General features: G+C 37.0%; 1 protein-coding gene across 1 annotated transcript in view; it reads right to left on the bottom strand.

Annotated features, from left to right (window-relative positions):
- Nucleotides 1-26,791, bottom strand: part of Map3k2 (mitogen-activated protein kinase kinase kinase 2) — a 79,185-nt gene that overhangs the window by 18,434 nt on the left and 33,960 nt on the right. The window contains exons 2-8 of the mRNA XM_005355872.3: nt 15,235-15,303; nt 11,634-11,752; nt 10,342-10,382; nt 8,384-8,483; nt 4,942-5,055; nt 4,156-4,243; nt 829-959 (exon numbers count right to left, since the gene is read on the bottom strand). Coding sequence (XP_005355929.1) covers nt 829-959; nt 4,156-4,243; nt 4,942-5,055; nt 8,384-8,483; nt 10,342-10,382; nt 11,634-11,752; nt 15,235-15,238 — 597 coding nt within the window. The 5' untranslated portion in view covers nt 15,239-15,303. The remainder of the gene's footprint in view (nt 1-828; nt 960-4,155; nt 4,244-4,941; nt 5,056-8,383; nt 8,484-10,341; nt 10,383-11,633; nt 11,753-15,234; nt 15,304-26,791) is intronic.

The raw sequence follows: 26,791 nt of genomic DNA, 5'->3' as shown, positions 1-26,791 counted from the left end.
CAGTATGTGGGCATCAGTGCAGGGTAAGGGCCTAACAGCAACTCCACAAAAACATCTGATTACTACAAACCTGAAGTGTTCTTAAAATGGAATAAACAGTTCACAAACATCAGCTTCATAAAGTATTTATAATTTCACTCCATCTTTAAAGTGCTCACTAAGCAGGCAGTGGTAGTGCACGCACACCTCTAGCCCTCTACAGGCAGGTGGATCTCAGGAGTTCGAGGCCAGTCTGATATACAGAGTGAGTTCCAGGGCAGCCAGAGCTACACTGAGAAATCCTATCTCGCAAGCTCAAAGAAGTAAAAATAAATAAACAAAATAAAATGTTCATTTTAAAAATCTGAATGATAATTAATCTAAGATTACAAACCAAATGTGTCATGGATGATCAATATAAGAAAATCAGATTATGGGGCTGGAGAGATGGCTCAAACATTGAGACCACTGGCTGCTCTTCCAGAGGTCTGAGTTCCGAGGTCTGAGTTCTATTCCCAGCAACCACAAGGTGGCTCACAGCCATCTATAATGAGATCTGGTGCCCTCTTCTGGCCTACAAGCATTCATGCAGGCAGAACACCGTACATATAATAAATAAATAAAACCTTAAAAAAAAGAAAGAAAATCAAATTGTTTCAGTAATTTTACATACTAATACAAAAAGGCATATGTAAATTAATGAGAAGCTTCTAATATTTTTTCACTTAAGATAGAGGATTACAGAAAATGTACACACACACACACCCCACCCTAGGTATCTGCCAAATCACACTGGTCCTGATCAGTGCATCTTCACATATAGTGAAAAACAGCATCTATCTGGCTTACTTGGTCCATGCTCTCTGGAATGAACTCTCCTTCACTGTTGATGCTAGTGAATGACCCATTCCGGGCGATCTCATGTAGTTCATCTGGAATGTATCCTGGGGGAGGGGAACTTCTATCTCTATTAGTGGTACCTCAAAAAGAAAAATTGTAAGTTTTATTACTGTCAGCAAGCAAACTAATTTTTGTTTCAATTTAATAGGTTATATTTCTAACCACATAAAAATAAATTAGCAAGAAAATCTAGTGCTTATAGAAACTTAATCAAAATATTCAGGCTTAGAGCTTTTATAGCCTCTCTAAACTCTAAATTAACATTCTACAACCTCACTCGAATATGCTAATTTATACTAAAGTTTTTCAGACTGATGACAACCATATCATGAACTGATAACAAACAAGAGAAACTTATATTAATGCCACTGCTTCTGAATTTCCAAAGACAACTTGTATCTGCTAGTCTTTGATATAATTTGTTGCTGATATCATGGAATAGTAAAGGAATAAGGGCTCTGTATTCAGGCATGGCTTAAAGTCTAGGGCAAGTTACCATCTTAGTGTCTTTGGCAACTGGTTTGTTTTACTATCAAAGTACACAGTACTACATCACTTCTTGGTAAGAATGCTATGATGGTAAATTCATTCACCACAAACATATGTTGTGAACATTTGGTTCCATGATATTCTTTCTGGTCACAATCTTTAATCTTTAGAAACCTGAAGTGAGATTGCTTCCTAGTCATTTGGGTCCTATTTTAGATTTAGTATCCTATATCTTATTTTTTATTACTTAAAACTATGTTCTTGTGGCAAGCTATATTCCTTTCATTTAAATGTCTTCATAATTTCCCAGGTGTGCTGGCAAACACCTTTAATGCCAGCACCCAGGAGGCAGAGACAGGCAGATCTCTTAAGTACAAAGCCAACCTTATCTACATAGAGTTCCAGATGAACCAGCCTATACAATAAGACTCTGCCCTATCCCTCTCCTCCAAAAACTTCATACTGTAAGAAAAAATGGAGATCCTGACATTCATTTAGATGGTTCATTTAACTATTTGCAACTCTTATGAAACAATAATCTACCTATTTTTACCTGGTTCATAGGAAATGATACTTTATTAACATAGTTTTCTGCTCTCCTTGCAGGTTTTTTAAAAGTAAATAGATACATAAGTGGTGTAAGCATTTAAATTCTATTTAAGTTTAAAGGAAAAGAAGCATATATAAAGGGGTCCTTTATTAAGTAGGGAGAAGGAGCAAGAGAACACCTATTAAACGTGCAGAGACGTCATCTGCTGTCTGAAAAGAAGTGTGGGCTGAGCTCAGGGTTCATGTCGGCTTTGTAATAGCTATGGTTACAGTTATAACTGCATCCCTGATATTTCTACTCTTTCTGAACATTCCTTTTTTTAAAAAAAAATAAAAGAACAATATCCTCAACTACTAACTGAAATGGAAGGCAGCTATAAAAGTTTCTTCATCCGATTACCTGACAACACATATTCTTAACATTGATTGTAATGGGCATATTAATACACTCATAGAAATTCTGCACAATTTTCAGTTTTTGTCTTATCCTGGCACCAAGTCAAACAACAAAAATACTTATTGATAGGTTAATAATGGAGAATTCAAAATTGCATTTTAACTAATGCACTTAAGTTTTTTGTGTCTAACAACTGAAACAAAGTGGCTGATTTTACTTCTACAAAGAAAAACTATACAGTTAATATCAACTGTGCCTCCAGTTTGAGAAGCGTAGCCTACTTTACAAGTATTCTGTTTGTGGTTTTAATCTACTGCTTCAAAGAAAGGGAAAAGGCACTGGCTTCATAGTGAGAGTGCCAGAATTTGAACTCAGTTCAAATAGTCTTTCACTTTTTTTAAGTAATATCAAGTACATCTGCATAAGGATAAGCCCTGTCTATTTATGTATCATCTCTGTAGGTCATATCTCTAGTTCTCTGAAACAGACTCACGTGAGACAAGACACTTAAAAAGAGAATGATCATAAAGCAGCTTATTCTAGAAAATAAAAGAACATAAAAAACTCCTCTACTTTCTCACATGCTAATTTAATCTTTTCATTCATTGTTAACCCTTCTTCTATTGAAGTCATTTCTAGATTTTCACCCAAATGTTTTGCTTTCTCTTCACTTACCTGTATCCCCTCTTTTACTTTCCTTTTCAAGTCTATGCCTTCAATACAAGAGTTCATGCTACCTGGAGTGACTACATTCTATTCCCTATCTGTTAAAAACAGCTGTTCTTTAAGCAACAAACACTTTGATCTTGTCTATTTTTTTTTAATTTTTAATGATACTTTAAGAATTTATCTTGTTAACCAGGCGGTGGTGGCGCACGCCTTTAATCCCTGCACTCGAGGTAGAGGCAGGTGGATCTCTGTAAGTTCAAGGCCAGCTTGGTGTACAAGAGCTAGTTCCAGGACAGGCTCCAAAGCTACAGAGAAACCCTGTCACGAAAAAACAAAACAACAACAACAAAAAAAATTATTTTATTGCCTTTATTTATATGTACATGTGAGTCAACATGTATTCATGCGCATGCAAGTGCCAGCAGAGACCAGAAAATGGTGTTTATCCCCTAGACCAAGAGACACAGATGGTAGTGAGCCACCTGACACTGGTGCTGAGAATCAAATATCAAACTCTGGTTCTTTCAAAGAACAAAAATCACTTTTACCACTGAGTCGTCTCTTCAGCTCCTTGTAAATGGCTTTTTTTTTTTTTTTTATGGCAACAAGCATGGAGGGTTTAAAACCCCTCTGCCTACCCAGGCTCAATAAGGCCACCTCACAAGATAGCGCACAGGATCCTTATTTCTTTATATCATAAGCTTAGGTATAAGGAATTCATTATTCATGATAAATAAAACTAGATACAAGAAAAAAATAACACAATCTAGTTATTTCTAGCCATGTTTATATTGATAGATAGCATACTCTGGCAATACCTAAAACCTTAGAGAACTTAGAAATGAGAGTCCAGTCATAATGTCTTAGTTACTGCCTTTCTTTACTCATATCATTAAAACCTCTTCGAAATTTTACTTGAATTCCTGAATATTAAAATACTCTGTATAAACAAAAATTTTTAATTGGATATAGCTAGTCCTACAATATGTAAAATTAATTTCTCAGGAACAACAGTTAAGACAAAGTAGTTCAAGCATGTGATTGCAGAGAGCACAGAGACAAGGTGCTACTTATCAGGAATATATTTCATGTTACAATACATTAGTATTGTAAAAGATGAGAAGGATTTGAGAAATCACTCAATTTCCTTATTCAGACCCTGGCTTTCTCACCTACTACAGATAGCCGCTTTTTCCTCTCTGCACCAAGTTGTGTATTATTCAAATCTTCTGATGATGGTGATGGTTCTAAATTAGTAGCCTAGAAGAGAAAAGAGCAATTAATGCTATTCTTCCCATTTGAGGCTTTCAACTGAATCCTCCTCTCACTACAACACAGCCTAGCTATTCTCCACTCTTGTTGGGACTTTTCAAATCTACTCTTACAAATTTTAATTTACCAGAAGAGTGGCATAAGCCTAATTGGAAGGCGAGAACAAGAAGATCTCTTGCACCCAGGTACAGAAAGGGACGGAGGGAGGAAAACAGGTGGTTGAAGGGAGGAGAGGATGAAGAAGACAAGATATTTCAGGGCCAGTAAGATGGCTTAGCAGGTAAGCGAGCTTGCAGTTCAAACCCTGGAACCAACATGTGGGAAGAAGAGAACTGATCTTCTTCATACATGTGCCTGTGGCAATGTGCACACTTCACCCCATCCACACAAAATAAATGTAAAAGGTAAAAATAAAAAATGGACATTTCAATTCTAACATAATTTTTTTGCAAGTTGCCAGTTTCTATTCATTTCACATGTATAATATATTCTTATTTGTAACTCTGACTGTATAGTTACAGGGGAACAAGGATATTAAGTTACAGTAATGAAAAGTATGTAAGTTCAATTTTGTAAACTAAACTTATAAATTAAATAATTTATAAAACTTAATTTTATAAATTAGATTATATTAAATGATTACAAGTCTTAGAATCTTCAATGAGAAATACAACCCCAATTCATACCTGTGTACTTCCATTCATTACAAGTAATATCTTGAGGCTCTTCATGTGAATACTCCGATCCAGCAGCTCCACAGCTTTGTCTAAGTCATCTTGGGTAGTTAACGGAATTACGAGCTGAACAAAAAGATAGAGGAATCGTGCAAACATCACATCAGGTCAGGCTCTTCCAGGAGCGGCTCCATTACTGGGGAACTGCAAATCTGAAACCCCTTGTACTCTATCACTACAGTGACAGTCTAAGAGTGTAAGCTCTGTCCTCTATTAAAACCCCTTGTACTCTGTTACTACAGTGACAGTCTAAGGAGTGTACACAGCTCTGTCTTCTATTCCAACACCACTTAAAGTCTCAGAAAGAACGTAAAGAGTCAAAATATATTTCTTATTAATCCTTACATTCTTCTAGTAAATATAACTAAAAATTAATTTTCTGTGATATTTTATAACTGCTAAATTTAAGGTACAGTAAGTATATTCATGCTAAGAACAGTGAAAGGTAAAAACACACAAATTATATAAAATAAGGTACTCTTTTCACCTGCACAAATAAAATTCTTAGTTCTTTTTCAATAGTAACCACAGATTTATACTCTGTCTGATGTGTTTGCAATGTAACAAACCTTGAGTATCTGTGAAAGCTGCCATGGGAAGTATCATCAGCTACATATCTGCAATCTACAATTCACCTGTATTCATCTCTGGTCCTGGTGACTGACCACTACACTCTAGAACAAGCAAGCCAAATGAGCGATCATCTCAGGAAACCCTCAAAGGATTCACTCATGGATAAGATATTATAAAATACAGAAGCACCCAAGAGGTCTATGAAAAAAAGTAGGATTCACACAATTTACAAAAATCAGAATCTTTTATTTTTTTAAGTAAAAAATTTTGTGTAGCTTAAGGAAACTGTCAATGATATAAAAGTATGTATCATTTCAGTGGAAGAGGAACACTGTAAATAAAAGGACATATGCCACACTTACTAATCATCCCTAAAGAGCGGAGCATGTGAGACATATTTAAATGTAAAGTCTACTTAGCTGAGAGTCCTGTGCAGTATAAATCCATGAAGCTAAGATCCCTTACAGCAGAATACAGCAAAGAGCAGGCCCCTGGCAAATGCTGTTCAGTACGTATCATAGGGTGAGCACCAGAGATGTGCCCAAACCCAGGAACTACTATGGTGTGTAATTATACTCTATAGAGTGTTTTATGAAAACAGTGTCTTTTTTTTTTAAGATTGACAGAACTTTAAGGTCATCCTAAGAAATACAGTGAGTGGCAGGTCAGCCAAAGTTACATGGTATGATTCTGTCTCAAAATTATTTTTTTTTTAAAAAGGGAAAGCTGCCAAGTGCAAATATAAACCAAGACTAATTTGAACTCTGTTTACATCTGTCTACTCTCTACTTAAAAGTTTATTCCCAATTTCTATTTGCAGCTAGTTTTGTGCTAGTACACATCAACTTAACTCCTCTTGCCTATTGCTGACAAAACACCCTGGGAGAGAGAGGGAAAGGAAGAAGGGGTGGACAAAGGGGTTGGAAGATAGGAAGTCTTTGTTTCCCTGAGAATCATACTAGGAGATAATGACTCAAGGTCAAGTTATTTATATGGGAAAAGAATCTAGATAGGTAATTTGGAAAAATGGGTGGGGTGAAAACTGCATTATCCAGAGAGCTGCCCTTCAGGACAGCTGATAATCATCTTCCCTCTACGTCCTTCACCCCGTGCTTACATCTAGAAAACCCCAAGAACCCTAGGCTGGCTGTTGAAAACCTGGCCAGCGTGAACCTATGATACAGCACCCAGAAGACTGGGTAAGACAAATGCTTATGGGTAATAAAACCACAAATGAACTGAAAAGTACAATTTCAAGATATTGCTATAGTACAATACTCGTTACTCTGTTCAGAGATCCTATTTAAGACACAGATTTGTACTTAAGAAACATGTTCTTCTTGGGACTCCTACCCAGGTCCTGCTGTGGCTCTGTGTCTGTAAGCTGGTGCAGGCAGAAGGGGCTGACACAGGTTGGCTGGTGTTGCTGTTGGCCCTGGAGCTCCCAAAGCAATAAACTGTCTGGTATTCAGCACAGAAAGTACTCTATGTTGTGAATAAGCAATCAGACTGTGCTACTGTGGTGAGGAATTCTGTGCCTTTTATGTTTAAAGGAATATTTTCTTCAAACTCTATTAAATACATATGAAGAAAGTAAAAAAAAGTATTTTCCTTTCGGAGCTATTCTGAAATACTTTATTTGCACAGGCTTCATGTATTTTGTCTGCTGAAGTTTTAGGGTGACCTCTCTCTTCTCTCCATCTCCACTGGTACACCTGCTATTCACACTGTTCTCAAGCTGCTCCATCTTCTGTTCTTCACCTGAAACTCTTTGGAGGGCTGGCTTTAAATATTAAATCTCAGTATAAATATTATCTCAGCTAGTTTTTCCTTAATAGTGTAAAGAGGATACTCACAGACCTTTTTTGTTTGGGGTTTTTTGAGACAGGGTCTCTATGTAGACCTGACTGTTCTGAAACTTAACATGCCTACCTGCCTCGGCCTCCAACTTGCCCCTGCTACCAAGTACTGGGATTAAAGCAGGCACTGTCACTCCCATCTTTGACTTCTCTTTTATTCATTGTCACAAGAGTTTATGTATTTCCTTAAAAAAATTTTCAACTCATCTACTATCTGCTTCTTCTACAAATCTGTAATGGCTACCCCATAAAAGGCTGCAACTCACAAATCATAACATTAGGCCAATAAAAAGCATTTTCCAAAGATTAAAAAAATTAACTAAAAATTTTAAGATCCCACACAGACTAAGAAAGTCCAGTTACTATCTAATACAGTTCTAATCTCAAGATTAAAAGGGTTTCCCAAAAACATAGTGAGCCTCAAGACCATATGTACTGACCCCAAACATAAATAACATAGGAAAGGGGCATGAAGAGATGCCTCAGTGATTAAGAGCACTAGTTGTTCTTCCAAAGGACCCAGGTTCCATGCCCAGCATCCACAACTGTCTGTAACTCCAGCTGCAGGAATCTGGTACCCTCACATTGACACACATGCAGACAAAACATCCATGCACAGAAAAATAAAAATATTTAAATATATATAGGAATAAAAAAACATCCTAAACACCATCCAATGATCCTAAGTTTTAATACAGTTGACTCCCAAAGCTCTATAGGCCCAAGGAAAGTAAATTCACTGCATACATAGAGTAAAAGGAAAAAAACTAAAGCAGAAAATGGCGAGGTGCTGCCTATCCTGCTACTGTCTATTCTTACTCAACTATTTTCACACAAACATGTCACATCAGTCATCTAATGGACCACTCTTTTGCTAGTCACCAAATGAAAGTACAGGCTCTTACATGAACACATGAACTGTCCAAAATAAAGACTACTAAAGTGAAATGGCACACATTTACCTCATTGTTGGTATAGTGTAGATCCATAGACTGCCCAAAGGCAACTTTAGACTTAGACCTCAGATCTTCTAGTTTAACTGGTCTGGTAACCTGCAGAATTCTACAGGAAAATAATTTTAAAATATTTTATTTTTTTTGTAATAAACAATATACTTACAACAGTTGTTTCGTTATATGAAAAAATTAAGGGCTAGAAAGATGGCTCAGCAGTTAAGAGCATTGGCTCTTCCATAGGACCCAGGTTTAATATCCCCAGCACCCACATGACACCTTACAAGTGTCTGTAACTCCAGGGGATCTGACACCTTCGCACAGACATACACATAGAGAAAACACCAGTGCACATAAAAAACACATAAGTTTAAAAAAAAAAAAGATGAGAGGTGGTGGCACACACCTTTAATTCCAACACTCAGAGGCAGAGGCAGGCAGATCCCTGTGAGTTTCAGGTCTACCTGGTCTACAGAGCAAGTTCCAGGACAGTCAAGGCTACACAGAGAAACCCGGTCTCAAAAAAATCAAATAATGAAAAAAAAAGTGAAAATTATAATACACTTTTAATAAAATACAAAAAATTATTTCAATATAAAATTTAAAACAGAACCACTAAAATTTGTTCTATGCTAATTTATAATTTTTTAAAGATTCTCAAAGTTTAATTCATAATCACATAAATATTAAAAACCAGTGTAAAGCATCCACTTAGGAAAGTGAATTTAATTAACTATGTGACATATTTGTAACAGAATGCAGTGAAATTGATAAGAATAGTAAGTTATCCATTCTGTGGAGATCAAATTTGATTTCTGGATCCTTATTAATTCAACATTTTAGCACATTTACTATCTAAACAACTCTAAGACTCTAAGGGACTGAAGTGAAATAAAATTATGATATTTGCTTCTTCTATTCCTGAGGCGTGGCCAGCGCAGAGAACATGCACTAAGTCTAGAGAGAACCATGTTAGATTAGCTTCTCAGGGGAGAAGCCACTTCCGTGCTCACTTTTTATAGTATTAGGGCATACCACATACAAAATCCAGAGCTGAGGAAACGAAAAAGCTAGCAAAGACCCAGAAAATAATGTCAAACAGGGAATACATTACTAGACAATAGGTTTTAGTTTGTTTGTTCGTTTGGTGTGGTTTGGTTTTTGGTTTCTCAAGACAGGATGTCTCTGTGTTCTGGAACAGCTCTGGCTGTTCTGGAACTAAAGAGCAGGCTGACCTTGAACTCACAGAGATCCACCTGCCTCTGCCTCCTGAGTGCTGGGATTAAAGGCACGCACCACCACTTCACAGCTTAGATAATAGTTTTACAGTTTGTCAAGTATACTTTTATCCCCCAGTATCTCTGGTGAATTATATTCACATCTTCGAGTTATATAACTTATGAGCCATTTTAAATTCCTTAAGACTAACAAGCCTTCATTAACATTATGAGTCACTAATAACAACAACAACAAAAAATTGTACCTCCTATTACATCTTTTTGTCAGTTATTTCACCCTGAGGTACAAATACTAGTCAGACAGCAGGCATAGAAGGCTAGGCTTACAATCATGCTAAATAAATAGTCTGCAGTCACCATTCCAACTCACTGTACAAAACATACTAACAAAACACATGTCATGGCATTGAAATCTCTTGAGAACACTCAAAAATTGAACTCAGTAAAAATAAAAGTAAAGAGTAAAATTTTAAAGTGTGTAGTATGAGACAATTTTATTTACTTCCTGATATTGCAAAGCAAGCACATTCAGTATTTCCAATGGTCGGCAGGCACCTGACATATTCTATTTCTCTTCAGTCTAGGTGAGTGTCACACATTACCAAAGACTATTCCATTTTTAATTTTAAAATCACAAAACTTCATTCAAATCTAAAAAGAATCTTTAATAGCTTAGTTGGAACACATGTTTTATTGTATGATTTAATTGATGTGTTAACATTTCCTTACCTTTTTTCTCCTCTGTGTTCAAATTTGACTCGGACATCATTCTATAATAAAATGAAGATATTAGTTATTAGCCTACTCATTGGACACAGAGCACAAGAGAGGGGGTTTCATTTTCAAAGTGTAATTCTAATCACCTGATGTCTGTAAAAAGCTGAGGTGAGACTACACTGTCAGATCTGACAATAAGGAAAGAGCACCAATGTACTCAAATGACCTGAACCCAAGGACATACAGAATCTATGCTATAGATCTTCTTCATCTGTATGTTTCAAGGCATCTGAACATATGCTTGTTGTTTGGCTTGGTTGATCCTTATTAAATTCAGAACTTTCTCCTTTTTTCTTAAAGGAAGTACTTTAAAGCTTCTTTTCTGATTGTTCAAATTGTCAGTCTCTTTTTTTCTCATATTTCGGTAGTCAATCCCATAAGTTAAATAGCTTCTAAGTAACAAACATGGATACAACACACACAGAGGTAGAATTCATGTCCTAAGCAAGGTAGGGCAGGATAGTGTGAGATTTCACTGTGCTACTTCAAATGGCATGACATTTAAAACTTATGATCTGCTTATCTATACAATATCATACCTGTTATTTTCTGACATAAGCCAACCATGAGTAACTGAAACTATGGGAAGTAAAAACAGACATAAGAGGAACTCTAAAATTCTACTTTCCATGCTTTCCACCTCATACTTGTTTATAGGAATCAAAATCATCACATTTCTAAGTATCCAGAAGAGACTTCTGGGAAAATAAGTTGTTTATCTTAGATGCTTGAAGAATAGGTGAAATAAAAACTTATGCAATTATCACATAGCTTTTAAAACATGTATTCATTTTTTGTTATTTCAATATTCTACCTATACACAGCATTTACACTGTATCACATTAAATGTTGTAAATAAGACAAAATTAAAAAAGCAAACATACCAGATAATTTATATTAAACACAACATTTGATTCAAAGTATAAAAGAAGTCTTTACAAGATCAGGCTATGAAATGAAAGTTATGAAACAACAAATATACTTATTAAAATATTACTGATCTTGGGACTAGAAAGATGGTGCAGTGGTTACTACATACTGGTCTTGCAGAAGACACAAGCTCAACTCCTAACACTCATGTCAGACAGCTCACAACCACCTCCAACTCCAGCACTAGGGGGTTTCAGGACTGCTGATCTCTACAGGCACCTACAATTTCATTCACATACCCACACAGACACACAAATACACGTAATTTAAAAATAATAAAAATGAAATGTTTTAGATATTATTGAAATAGATACCTGTTTTTTTGGTGATGAAGGTTTTGTTTTTCTGGTTTCCTGTAAAGATAATGCTGGCCGACTAGCCTTATGAAGGACAGCCAAATCTTGCATGATTGAATTCAAAGCTTGCTGATCATCTAGGTATTTTTTAAAAGAACACATACACAAAACTGTAATTTCAACATATATTCATCATAGATAAGAAGCAGAATTTATAATGTAATTGAGTTTAAAGATGAATTAGCTGGACTAGAGAGATGGCTCAGCAGTTAAGAGGGCTTGCTACTCTTCCAGAATATTCAAGTTTAGTTCCCAGTACTCACACTGAGCAGCTTACAACCACCTGTGACTCTAGAATCCTGTACACTCTTCTGGCTCTTATGGCCACCTCCAAACATGTGGAACATACTCATAGATTATATAAATGTGTTGCTGTTGTTGCTGTTGAAGACAGGGTCTCTCTATGTAGCCCTGGCTGTCCTGGAACTCACTATGTATATCAGGCTGGCTTTGAATTCACAGGGATCAACCTGCCAAATGTTGTGTTATAAGTAAATACAAAATACCACCTCTGAGAACAGCTAATATCAATCTGCGTAAGACTCAAGTTCAACATAAACTAAGTATCCACACATGAGACATTTATTTTTGTTTTAAATATTTTACTTGTTATTTTATATTATTTCTATTACTTTCAATTGAGTGTATGTATGTGTTTGTGTGCGGATAAGTATATATGAGTGCAGGGACCCATGGAGGCAGAGGTAGAGGTATTAATCCCCTAAAGCTGCGCTCTTCTGCTGAGCTCTCTCCAAGCCCTCTATACATGACACATTTGTAGGGAAAGTAAATGCCATTCTAATTCATTTACTGATTTAACACCTTGCATCAAAACAGCTCAGCTGGAACAAATTCTTTTCTATGACTCCCAAACAAAACATCAGGCATCAGAAACCTGACTAAAAGTGAGTAAAAATATAAACCTTATGTAAACATCTTCCTTTAGCATTTATATGTTAAAAACACAGACTTTGCCTTAGAGATGTGTTCCTAGATGTAATACTTAGAACTACTGCCTACCAATGCTCTGAAGGGTTCTCTCAAACTTCTCCCAAAGACTACAAACATAAAATTATTTATCAGGCTGGAGAGATGGCTCAGTATTTCAGAGCACTACTTCCAGAGGACCCAGGCTCAATTCCCAGCATCCACATGGCAGCTCACAACTGTCTGTAACTCTAGTTCCAGGGTTTCTGACACCTTCACACAGACATACATACAAACAAAATATCAATGCACATAAAACAAACACATAAATTATGAAAACAAACAAACAAATAAATTGAAATATTTCTCAACAAAGACCAATAACAATGTGGAGCTGAAGAGATGGCTCAGCAGTTAAGAGCACCAGCTCTTCCTACAGAGGAGTGGGCTTCCATTCCCAGCACCTACACAGTAGCTCACAACTGTAACTCCAGACAATCCCATAACCTTTAGTATCCACTGTAGGCACCAAGCACAAAAAAATTTTATTTAAAATCAAAAATATAGGGGGCTGGAGAGATGGCTCAGTGGTTAAGAGCACTGCTTGTTCTTCCAAAGGTCCTGAGTTCAATTCCCAGCAACCACATGACGGCTCACAGCTATCTGTAGTGATATCTAGTGCCCTCTTCTGGCCTGCAGGTATACATGCAGACAGAATACTGAGAATACTGTATATATAATAAATAAAATCAAAAATATAAAATAAATTCATTTCTTAGAAAACAGAGGCCAGCCAGGAAGTGGTGACGCACTGAGGAAGCAGAGGTAGGTGGATCTCTGTGAGTTCAAGGTCAACCAGGTCTATAGAGCAAGTTCCAGGACAGCCAGGGCTGTTACGTAGAGGAAACCCTGTCTCAAACACACACACACACACACACACACACACACACACACACACACACACACACAAAGTTAGGATCCTTAATCCCACACTGGAATGAGAATCTAGTACTTAAATGTACCTATCTTGTTCTGATTATTTTAATAAAAACCTTTAGCACTTGAATTTAGGCATTTTTATATACTCAGTAACACAGTGGCCAAATAAATACCTACGAAAGCTTTAGCTCCAATCTCTTTTCATGCCCACATATATTTATTTCCATGTTAAGAAAACAAATACTTTTTATTATATATAAAAAAGGAAAAGATCATTTAACAAAATTCAGGTCTTAAGAAGGTCCTGCCAAGGTGGAAACTGGAGATTCTGACAAGACAGAGCTAACAATTCCACAAACTACCAAACATAGTGTGCACACACTAACTACAAAGGGACTGTCTTAACAACTCTAGTTAGGAATGCCTGTGATTGCCATGGGATGCTAGGCAGATGAGACAGGTAACAGGTGCCAGAAGGGTCATGGATTGATCCAACAGGGAGTGAAAATATCTTGAGGATCACAGACTAAGCACAAGCACAAAAAAGAAGCATATGTTTGACACCTGCACTCAATTGAGCATAAAAACAGAAAAGGGTTGGGAATTAATTTCAAATAACTTTTATTAGGAATGCGTATAGGAATGCCAGGCATGGGGGCACACACCTTTAATCCCAGCACTCAAGAGGCAGAGGCAAGGAAGATCCTTGAGTTTGAGGGCAGCCTAGTATAGAAAGTGAATCCCAAGGACAGCCAGAGCAATACAGAGAAGCCCTATGTCTAAATAATTACAAACAAACAAATACTGAATTTTGAATTGATAGATTGTATATGTATTCATTATATATTAATATTCTCAAAAATTCAAGTATCTGTGATTCCCATTGTGTGTGTGTGTGTGTGTGTGTGTGTGTGTGTGTGTGTGTGTGTGATTTCTTTGTTTTGAGACAGGGTTTCATTGAACTCAGAGATCCCCGCTCCCACGCTTCCATCTCCTCAGTGCTGGAACTAACTACATGCTCCAAGACATCCATCCAGCTTGTGATGGCCACTTTTAAACAGTCATGACTGTCTGTGAATACTCCAGTATGTATTTTTTGTTTGTTTGAAATAATAATTATACCATTTCCCCATTCCTTTTATGTATGTATCTTTAGGCAATGACTGGTCTTTGTCTTGTAACTAGAGTGTAGAGTGTTTCAGAAGGGTTATAAAGACCAACTTAATATATAAGTCGCAATGCAAATGAAAGAAACAAAAGTGAGATGCAAACAGGAGTCAGTAAAAGTGTGCCCGATTTGGAGCGACCAGAGACCTACTTAGAGTGGAGAACCTGGACTATCAGGAGACACTGAGTTCAAGGCTACAAAGAAGACGAAGAAGAATTTTAAAAGTGATAATGTGAAGCTTTGGTTTACACACCTAACCCAACCTTACACAAAGTGAGAGTATGCTGAGCCCTCAAAAACTAGACTTTCTAAATGTCTTTTTAACCTCTACAATCTGTGTGTGTGTGTGTGATTCTTCTCCCTAAGCCTTAAAATCCATTAAGTAAAATGCTAGCTAAATCTCCTATATCACAGGTATCAATCTACTATATCATAAATTTCTAAATAAATTTATAAGATAAATATGTTCTCCCTCATCCTATTCTTTAGTTATAAATATTTTAAATGCTTTTAACTTAAACTTACCCATTATGACGACCAGCTTAATAATTTGGAAATTAGGAAAATGGTTCTCCCATCAACATTATTTATTGCCTGAAAAGGAAAGAAGATTAATACAATAATTAATAACAACCAGAAGAGGTAACCACAAAAAGAAAAATAACAGTATAACTGACACTAATGAAGGATATGTGTGTGTACACTAGAAATAATTTCTGAGTTTTTCAGAATACCTAACATTAGGACCTGATTGTGTAGGTACCCTTCCCCAACACACTAAACTTCCAGGATCCAAAAAAAGCAGGTGATCAGCAACAAGCATATTGTTTGTATAAACAGCTCAGATACAATGAGCCCTTATCATAACCCTCCTCAAATCTCAGCTCCCAGGTGGCATTTTGTAATCAGGCCTTTCTAACGACGTGTGGTCTTCCTGCCGCATAAATTCTTTTCTATGAAAACAGCAACAAAAAAATAATACATTGTTTTAAAGAAAATTACATAAAGAATAATTATAACTGTTGCTTGGCATAAATTCTATGGCAATATAATTTGTATAACTGTAAGGAGAGAGGAAAGATACAATTAAATATGTGTTTGTGTATGCTCTTGCAAGTAGGTTGGTATCAAATCAACAACAGTTTGAGTTCTAAAGATAAACCACCAAAAAGCAAATCTAAAATAGAGCAAAAGAGACAAAAACTTAAAACAGCACACTGCAAAACATATACAAAAAGAAGGGAGAAAATGAGAAGAAAATGTGACCCACAAAAAACACAGAAATAGCAGATATACCTTATATAAATTATATAAAATATAAATAGAATAAAAACAAGTTAAAAGTAAACAGATTAAAAACAAACTCTAACTTGTCAACAAACAAATTTTTAAACCAAAGGCAGGCCAGCCTGGGCTACACAGTGAAAAAAAAATCCAATAAAAGACTAGCAAACATAACCTAGTACATAAAAGAAGGGTTACAGGGACTATTAGATGGCTCGGTGGTTAAGAGCATTTTCTGCTTTTGCGAAGGACCCGGGTTCATTTCCCAGCACTCATGTGGTGGCTCACAACCATCCCTAACTCCTAACTCCAGATCCAGAGGATCTGACACCTTCTTCTGATATTCCTGGTGGCCAGGGAGGTATACTGTGCATATACATACTTACTTACTTACATACATACATATATGCTGGAAAAACTCATATACATAAATCTTTCCTAAAAATTTTAAGAGATTATATAGCATGACTAGATGAGATATATCCAATAAAAACAAGATAGGTTCAACACACAGGAATCAATACAACAAAGTGCATTAATGGAATAAAGGGTAAAATCCACGGCAGCACCTCAGTACCAACAGGTCATGACATTCAACCCCTTTAGCACAATGAGAATACCAACATCAGCTGTTTCACTCTTTGTTCTAGTTGTTTTTACTCGCTTCCAGTCCGTTCTATTTGTATACATTAACAAATGATATTGTGGAAAAGAAATTAATTCTACTGTCAATAACATTAAAAGAAAAGTGTGCAGGAATATACTTAAATTTAAAGCTTGTATAGTAAAAACTAAAAAAACACTGTTGTGTGAAATTACACTTAAAGTCTGGAGTGATAACACATGCATCTAATCCTAGCACTGGGAGGCAGAGGCAGGTGGGATCTCTGAGTTCAAGGACAGCTTGGTCTATACAGTAAGTTCTAGGACAATCAGGGCTACACAATGAGAACCTGTCTCAAACACACACACACACACACACACACACACACCTATAAATTAGATGCACTCTCTTTCACAATTCTAATCGTCTTTTTTCAAAAATGGAAAAGCTAATCCTCAAATTCATTTGGCACTCCAAGTGGGGCAAAAGAATTAAACAATTTATTGCAAAAGAAAAGTGAGGGAACTTACATTTGCTATCTTTAAAACTTGTTAATATAATCAAAATAGTTGTAGAGCTGGCACAGGTCAGTGGAGTAGGACTGAGTCCAGAAGTAAACAACACCCAGGGTCAACCGAGTTTCCACAAAGACATCATAGCAATTCAGTGTACAAGCTAATTTAATATAATCTTATAAGTGAGTATATGTATTTCTTTATAACCTTAGGTTAGGCAACTTTCTTAAGGATCTTATGATACCAAAATCACAAATCATTAATATCAAATCATAATGATAAGTAATACTAGAAAAATAAATTGTACTTCCACCAAAATTTTTAAAAGTTCCGCAAAAAATGGCATGAAAATAATAAAAAATAACCCCAAGACCGGGAGAAAATAAACTATTTTATTATATATTAATATGTACTTATTTAATATATATTAATAAATTTATTTGCATAAATTTATATCTGATAAAGGTCTACTTTTTATATAGAATATACATTATATAAAAAATCATTATAACTCAACAATAAGATAATCCAATTAAAGGATGGACAAAGGATTTCAGTAGAGATTTTTTTCCAAAGAGGATACACAAGGGCAGAAGCACTTAGATAATGTTGAGTATCATGAGTTCATTAGGAAAATGGAGACCAACAGCAAAGTGCCAGAACGCTTCACTTCAGTAGGACAGACATGGGCAAAAAGACAACGTGAGTGGTGGTGGTGGAAATGTGCACAGTAGGAAATCACCATTTCTACTTTTACACATACATACAACACTTGAAAACAGAAGCACACAAAGTCTGTTCACTTGGCTAGGGAGACAGCTCAGTCAATAATGCACTTGTCACGAGCATGAGGACCTGAGTTCAATTCCAAGTCACATACAAAGTTAGTCACAGAGATTGCTGGCTGGCCAACCTAGCTTAATCTAAGAGCCCCAGGTCCAAGTGAGAAATTGTCTTAGAAGACGGAAATTGGGGTGGGGGTGGTGTGAACAGAAAAGAAAACCAAAGTGGACAGCTCCTGAGGAAGAACATCCAAGGTTGAATCTGCTCTCTACACACATGTGCATGAACACATATACTCACATTAACAAATAGATACGTCATTTTTTAAAGTATCACATGGGACCTGGGGAGATGCCCAGTTCACAAAGTTGCCACACAAGCATGAAGAACCTGAATTCAGAAGTGCAGCACCCACACAAAACAACAAAAAGCTAGGCATAACAGCAGTGGTTCCCAACCTGTGAGTCACAACCCCTTTGGGAGCCGAACAACCTGCATATTAGATATTTGGGAGCCTGCATATTAGATATCTTGCATATCAAATACTTGCATTACAATTAATACAGTAGTATAATTACAGTTATGCAGCAACAATGGAATAATTTTATGGTTGAGGGTCACTACAATATGAGGAACATACTGTAAAGGGACCTTGACAGGATGTCCTATAACTATATAATCATATATTCTTTAACTTTTGACTATGTTCTCTTACAGCAAAGATTGATATAAAAATAAAATCAACATAAAAAGTACTGTAACTACTACTCTTATCACCACCATAATTAGCATTGTATATTATATAATCACCCACTTTAAAAAGAAGGATGTTTAGCTTCTAGTTACATGTCTCCTCCTGCACCACTCAGGACAGGCTACAACCTTCAGGGAATAAACAAGCTCCTTTTCTGTGGTGTGCGTGGTCACACACAGTTTCTGGAAGGCAGTGGAGATTACTGCTAGGCAGAGCATGAACTCTATGGAGAAAGTGAGCTGTAGAAATTCACTGCTACTCCACCAAGAAGCCCCAGGAGAGTGGATAACCTGAACACTGAGCTAAAATTTTACAAGAGCTCAGGCCTGGGCGGAGTAAACCTCAGTGTGTTTCTTTTATAATGCTTCAGTGTTACTAGACTGAAATCCCTGCTTCCTGTTTCTTTCATTCCCCACTTCTTCCAAGTACATACTCCAAACACTGAAATTTTCAAGTAGAATTCTGAAGTAGAATTCAGAAGTGGGTTTAGGGTTTTCTGCATCATTTCTGCAACTGATTTTTAAAATTCTTCTTTTGTAACCCTACTGGATGCCTTCTGGTTTTTGTTTTGTTAAACTAAATTAACACGGCTTGAATGAACTGTCCTGGTTACACACAATCCAACCAATGTGACCTTAAGTTTATAGAGGAATTTAAGTACAGTGCTGGCCTGGCCTGGTGCCACAACCCTTCAGAGGCAGGCAGATCTCTATGAGCTTGAACCATCCTCGTCTCATTCCAAGGTCCAGGCCTGCCACGACGATAAACTGAGACCCTGTCTGGAGAAAAAAAAAACAAAAACAAACACGTGTGTGTGTGTGTGTGTGTGTGTGTGTGTGTGTGTGTGTGTGTGTGTGGTGTCACCACAATAGTATGAGTACATAGAGCAACTTATTACTCTGGTGGAGAAAGAAGGCACTCAAGTTCTGGGCTAGCCTTTTGATGACAGACAGTACACTACCATCCAACCAGACTGCTGAGGACTTTGTGAGGAGGCTGGATATTTGACTGCTGTCCACTACACTGCAGGTCTTGGGAGAGCACCAGTGCTTTTGGGCCTAGCATTCAATAAAGGTGGAATGAAATAAGAAGATGCAAGTATAATTCATTAGTGCAATTCATAACAACAGTAGAATGAAGATTTTAATAACAAACAACTTTTGCATCTGGAGACATACTATCCTTAAATGTGGCGTCACTACAAAGATTCCAGTGATCACAGACATAACTACTGTTTCAATAAACCTGGGGTGTCAGCTGCCACTGACCTAGAGTGGAACTTCAGGTAAAACTTAATTTGTTGTGCATAATTAGCCAGTGTGTCAGCCTGCTGAATGTGGCTATTGACGTTTTCATGGAAACGCTAAAGTCGAATTTCATCAGCCACAAGTTTGAGTGACTTGCAACCTATGTTTAGATTATGACCCATCTATTTAGACACTAGCAAAAGTTATCTGCTGTTCAATGTTTAAAATGTACTAATTACTTTTATCAATTGACCTTTCCTGAAATCAAATTGCTCTGAGTTATGTCTTTAAGTGTACTATTGTGCCAGAACCTTACCAATACATATGAAATTTAGAAATATAGGCACCAAAATACTCAGCATACCAAGTCTTATGATGATTATTTAAAGACTTTATATGCTCATTCTGTGCTGTTATGAGAAACTTCCATTTTGAAAATCTACTTTGTTGCCGGGCGGTGGTGGCGCACTCGGGAGGTAGAGGCAGCCTGGTCTACAAGAGCTAGTTCCAGGAAAGGAACCAAAAGCTACGGAAAACCCTGTCTTGAAAATAAAAAAAAAAAAAAATCTACTTTGTTACATAGAAGCACACATCTTCAATAATGTCTCCAAACAAAAAGCCTATATAGTTCTGGGCATGGTAGTGCATGTCTTTAATCTCAGCACTTAAGAGGCAGATGTAGGCAGATCTCTATAAATTTGAGGCCAATCTAGTCTACAAAGAAAGTTCCAGAAAAGCAGGGTCTACATGGTGAGACCCTGTCTCATGGTGGAGAAAAAGCTTATAGTATGTTTGCACTCAGACTGGAAGAGGGCTATTAAATATTTTTATTAACTGTCGTAGTGGTGGTTTGAATGATAATGCCCCCTATATACCCATAGGGAGTGGCACTATTATGAAGTGTGGCCTTATATGAATATGTGTGGCCTTGCTGTAGGAAGTATGCCACTGGGAGTAGGCCCTGAGGTTTCAGAAGCTCAGGTCAAGCCCAATGTCACTGTCTCTTCCTGCTGCCTGCTGATCCAGATATAGAACTCTCAGCTACCAATCAGCACCACAGCAACCTGCATGCTGCCATGTTTCCCACCATAAGGATAATAGACTAAACCCCTGAACTGTATACCAGCCCCAATTAAATGTTTTCCTTTGTAAGAGTTACTGTAGTCATGGTGTCTCTTCACAGCAATAGAAACCCTAAAATAGCTATCTTTATCTTGTGCAGATTGTGTTGAATATGCTCTTCAATTTAGTAAATAATTTTAAAGGTAGAAATGAATAGTAGCTAATTAAATTATTTTATATTTTAAGATTAAAATATAATTACATCATTCCCTCTTCCTTTTCCTCTGTCCAAGTCTTCCCATGTAACGTCCCTCCCCTTTTATGATTCATGGTCTTTTAAAATAGTTAAGTGTACATGTGCATGTGTGTGTGCATGCATGCGTGTGTGTTCATATTCCTATATACAACCTGCTCAGTCTGTATCTATTATTTGTATGACTGTTTTGTATTGGATAACTACTGGGAGTGAGACTGAACCAAGAATTTCTCAGAAACCCAGATGAAAGGACAAAGGGAATGTTAGTTCTGAATCCTTGTAGAAGACTAGACTTGGCCAGACCAGTCTGGGTATAAGAACAAGTATTTAGAATGCTGTTAGGGATTGTGCTGGTTTCGCGGAGTAGAGAATGAGGTTCTCCTCCAAGATCTATGATTTCACTAGCCCTGAGTAGCTGGTTAGGTTTCCAGTACTAGACATGAGTTTCAATTTGTTGAGTTGGTCTTAAATCCAATTAGAGAGCTGTTGGTTACCACCAACATATGTGTGTCACTACTGCATCCTTAGGGTTGTCATACTATGCTGGCTGTTGTCATTGTTCATAGACACTGGTAGCTAAATTGTTGGGGGTCTTTATGGGGGGGTTGATGTTTGGTTGGTTGGTTTGGTTTTTCAAGATAGGGATTCTCTGTGTAGCCCTGGCTGTCCTGTAACTCACTCGGTAGACCAGACTGGCCTTAAACTCAAGAGATCAGCCTGGCTTCTGTCTCCTGAGTGCTGACATCAAAGGTGTGTACCACCACCATCTGGCAATAATTCTTAAACAAAACATTTGAAACTCTTGTAAATTTTTCCATACTATTAGAAGTTCTTTTCCAACTTCTTGTTTGAAGTATAATTTTCCACTTCTTTTCCCAACCTCTCAAAAAACAAAGAAGGAAGAAGGGAAGGAGAGAGGGAGGGAGGGAGGAAGGAAGGGAGGAGGAAGGGAGGGAGGGAGGGAGGGAGGGAGGGAGGGAGGGAGGGAGGGAGGGAGGGAGGGAAAGGGATTCTGCAAATGAACTGAGCAGATATCTACTATCTATGTAACTTAGTAAAAGGGCAGTTGATTGCTGTGAAAACTCCTTCAGCCAATAGCCTTTAAGATACCAGCCCATTTGGGAGTGGTCTCTTGTACTTAGATGAAGATATAAACTTTGCATGGTATCTCTCTCAGCTGCTGGATTCAGTTCCTGTTCCCTACTTGTGCAGAGGACTGTGATCTGTGAGTCTACCCCTAAATAAAGAACCCTTTATTATACTCAATTCTGAGCTAGTGTGAGATTACTTTATAGTGTACATCTATACCTGGTGCCCATGTGAATCCCAACTCCACACCTACCAGGACCAGCACAAAAGGTCCATGGCTAGAAGGTCTCCCATCCCAACCCACCTGGCTTGATTTCATCTACTAAGTGGTTTTGTGTCAAAACCCTGCCACAGTGGAACTACCATGTAGTGATTTGGCAATTTCCTGGGTTCACATAAGCTCCCCACTGCTTTCCCTGCTATGTGGCAACTTGTGCAACTTCTGGTTTGTGTTCCCCAATCACGAGCGCTAGGTTCCTTGATATTCTGGCCACCAAAAAACTCTATGTACAGAATCGATTTAATTGCCCTTAATTTGTCAAGCAAAGGATACAGTATTTAAGCAGACACCAACTCAGAACCTAAAAGTTGTGTCTCTCAACAATGTGGCAGCAACTGCAACACATGCTGGTCAATAAAGATTATTACACATACACAACAATTTACTGAAATCTCATAACAAAGGTAGCTTTATTTGATTAATAAATAAATAAACTTGAAAGGTATATAATGACAAACAATATCACCATCCAGAAATTTAATAACCTTTTTGCATTCTGCAAGGCTTATGTGGTTATTCTAATATATCCATTTATCTGATATTGGGACTTAGCTTTGTTTTTCATATTATATCCTTAAGAAAATGGTTTGATAACAGAGCCAAGAACCAGACACTTTTAGAAATGATACAGTCTTTACAAACTAATAATGAACAACTAGCTGACAGGATTAATACCATCGATTATCAAAAGTTACCTGAAAAAAATTAATACCATTGAAAAGGATAACATTAATTTGACAGACAAAATTCAATCTATGTCAAAAGGTGCTGAGAAGTTATCTAAAAGATTTGACAATCAAAATAGTTAAAAAGTTATGTTAGCAGATAAGTATCTCTCCAGGAAGGCAATATGCACACCATCTAAATAATATCCAAGAATGAGAAGTTACCCTTAATGAAAAATTTCATACCATGGAATGACGAGAGGTTATGTGAGTCAATGAAATCACTGTAAATATTCACAGATCAAGAGATTTAGGCTTTACAAAAGACAGTGGTATAAAGATTTGAAAAGATTGCGAAAATTAATGGAACTCATGAGCAGAGAGAAAAAAATACAAGGACAGGATTTAACATCACCAGTATTTGTCAGAATCAGAGATGACTTAACAAGAGTTTTAGCTATGTAATCACCTCTAACAAACTATCAAACACTAAATAACCGAAATAATACAAAGACAGTAGATGGAAACATATAGGTATGAACGATATAAAAGAAACTAAGCAAACAGTAGTATCTTTTATTTGTTTGTTTGTTTGTTTGTGTTGGTTTGTCAAGACAGGGTTGCTCTGTAGCTTTGGAGCCTGCCCTGGAACTAGCTCTTGTAGACCAGGCTGGCTTGAAACTCATGGAGATCTGCCTGCCTCTGCCTCCCAAGTCCTGGGATTAAAGGTGAGCAACACCACCACCTGGCTCAGGCAGTAGTATCTTATGGCTTACATTCACCATTTGTTGGGAGATGCTAAAGATGTGTGCTTTAAGCAATAAGGATACACCACATGATTGGCTTCAATTAATTTCAGGGGTCCTAAGATTGGCTGCAACTAAAATGCAAATGCTACTAGTAAGAAGAGGCAAAAATTTTAGACAACAGAGAAAAAAAAGGATCTGAGGCTTTCCCACGATCAAAATCTTGGCAAGGGCCTTTATGCTGACCCACAGGTTCAAGTTCTTTATGATGAACACATCTTGAACCTATGCCACAGAGCAGCCTTAAATGCTTGGGACAGGATTCAAGAACCAGCAAAAATAACTGAATCATATATTAAAGTTAAACAGAGCCAAAGAGAACCCTTTAGTGCCTTTTTACAAAGATTAACTAAGGCTGCACAGATATGAATAAAAAACCTAGAAGCTAGACAAGTACATATTAAATCACTGGCTTTTGAAAATGCCAACGTAAAATGCAAAAGGATACTTATATGAGAAGACAATGAACCCTGGCAAAGAGCTTGTAATAATTATTTAGGAGAGATTAAGAGCAAGTATCCCCAAAACAATAGAATTAACCATATAAAGAGAACTACTTGAATCTTACCCCATACTGTATGTGGCACACCAATTAACTGGAACCAATACATTCTATACTGATGCAAATAAATCAGAAAAGGCAGGTTGCAAATCATTAGATTTAAGTGAGGGGGAAAAAAACCCTTCTAATTCTGTCTAAAAGCAGAACTATATGCTATTCTCACGGTACTAAGGAATCTTAAAGAACCTCTCAATATAGTTACTAGTTCACAATATGCAGAAAGAGTTGTTTTGCATATCGAAACCACTGAATTTATACCAGATTATACAGATTTGACTTCTTTATTCACTCAGGTTCAAAATATAATCATAAATATTTTGTCGATATACATAACACACATCCAACACCATACAAGTCTGCCAGTTACTCTAGCACAAGGTAATGCAGAAATTTATTGATTATTGATTGGAAAGGTGCTGAAGGCTTCATAATTTAAAAAAATCATGTCAGTAACAAAGGTTTAAAGAAACAGTTTTCTATTTCAAGCTAAGGAGATTATAAAGAGATGTCCTACTTGTTCTTTCTATAACCAAACACCATTACCTGCAGGAAGTAACCCAAAGGATACTCAAAGGAATGAAATTTGGCAGATGGATGTGTTCCACTTTGCAGATTTTGAAAATTAAAATACGTACACCACACCACTGACATTTATTCAGGTTTTCAATGGGCAACTGCTTTAAGTTCAGAAAAGGCTGATTCAGTATTAGAATTTATTAGAAGTTACAGCCATCATGGGTATACCTGCACAAATACAGACAGATAATGGTCCAGCGTATGTCTCTAAGAAAATGATACAGATTTTTGCTTATTATAATATAAGGCATATTAGAGGTATACCAAACAATCCTACTGGTCCAGCAGTTATAGAAAGATCAATTCAAACTATAAAGGATATGTTAAACAAACAGAAAGGAATGGAAAACACCCCCAGAAATAGATTGCATAATGCTTCATAACCTTGAATTTTCTTAACACTAATGAGAAAAAAATAATGGCAACACAGAGACATTGGATAATACGGGGGAAAAAAACTTCTGAACTAAATTAGCCCGTGTATTTCAAGGATGTGCTGATCTCGAATGGAAACCAGGAGATGTGCTACATTGGGGAAGGGGTTTCACTCTTGTTTCCACGGGAGAAGAAAAGTTATGGATACCTTCAAAATTAATAAAGCTTCTGTTTGAAAAAGAGAAACCTCTTGAGACAGAAATGACAGCTCATCCATGGAGGTAACTATCATACAGGTGGTAAGGAAACCTCAGAAGGATTGGGGCAGGGTTTGTTCTTGTCTTCGCAGGAAAATACTCATCTTCAAAGTATCCAGAGACCTCGCATATTGAGATGGCAAAGGAAAAAAGATAACTATCCAGTGATGTGGGAGTCTTCTGTTGTGTTGCTTTCATTGGTTAAATAAAGAGACTGCCTTAGCCCTTTAATAGAACAAAAAATTAGGTAGGCGGAGTAAACAGAACAGAATGCTGGGAGAAAGAAGCTGAGTCAGGCAGTCGCCATGATTCTCACTCCCGACACAGCCATAGGTTAAGATCTTCCCTGGTAAGCCACCTCGTGGGCTACACAGATTATTAGAAATGGGTTAGGTCAATATGTAAGAGCTAGCCAATAAGAGGCTGGAACTAATGGGCCAGGCAGTGTTTAAAAGAATACAGTTTTCATGTAATTATTTCGGGTAAAGTTAGCCGGGTGGCGGGACGCAGCCCAGCCCGCCAATCTTATTACAACAATCCAGAAAGGATCACCAAGCAAAGAGAAATCTGACTTGTCATGACAGGTCATCTGCAGGGTAAAACTTCATTACCTCAGTGTGTGTATGTATATGTGTGTGTGTGTGTGTGTGTGTGTGTGTGTGTATGTATATATATACTTAAAAACCGAAGTTGGCTTTGGAGTTGGACAATGGCTATCCTCTCTAAATCCAAGAATATTGTTAAAAGAAAAATTCAGACTTTCTGTCTCATGTCAGGAGCCATCTGGTATAAGAAAGAAAGAAGAAAGAATTTAGGAAAAATTTTACTTCTCTCCATACCTATTTTTGTTTCTATTGTACCTTTCATTGAATATGTGTCTATATGAATAATGTTTAAGTTTTCCACAATTAACAATAAATTTTCCTTCAGCAATCTATGAAATTTTCAGGAAGAAGATGGGGCCCCA

The sequence above is a fragment of the Microtus ochrogaster genome, chromosome 18 (genome assembly GCF_000317375.1).
Source record: "Microtus ochrogaster isolate Prairie Vole_2 chromosome 18, MicOch1.0, whole genome shotgun sequence".
Lineage (NCBI taxonomy): Eukaryota > Metazoa > Chordata > Mammalia > Rodentia > Cricetidae > Microtus > Microtus ochrogaster.
This window is presented reverse-complemented; position numbering and strand designations above follow the sequence as displayed.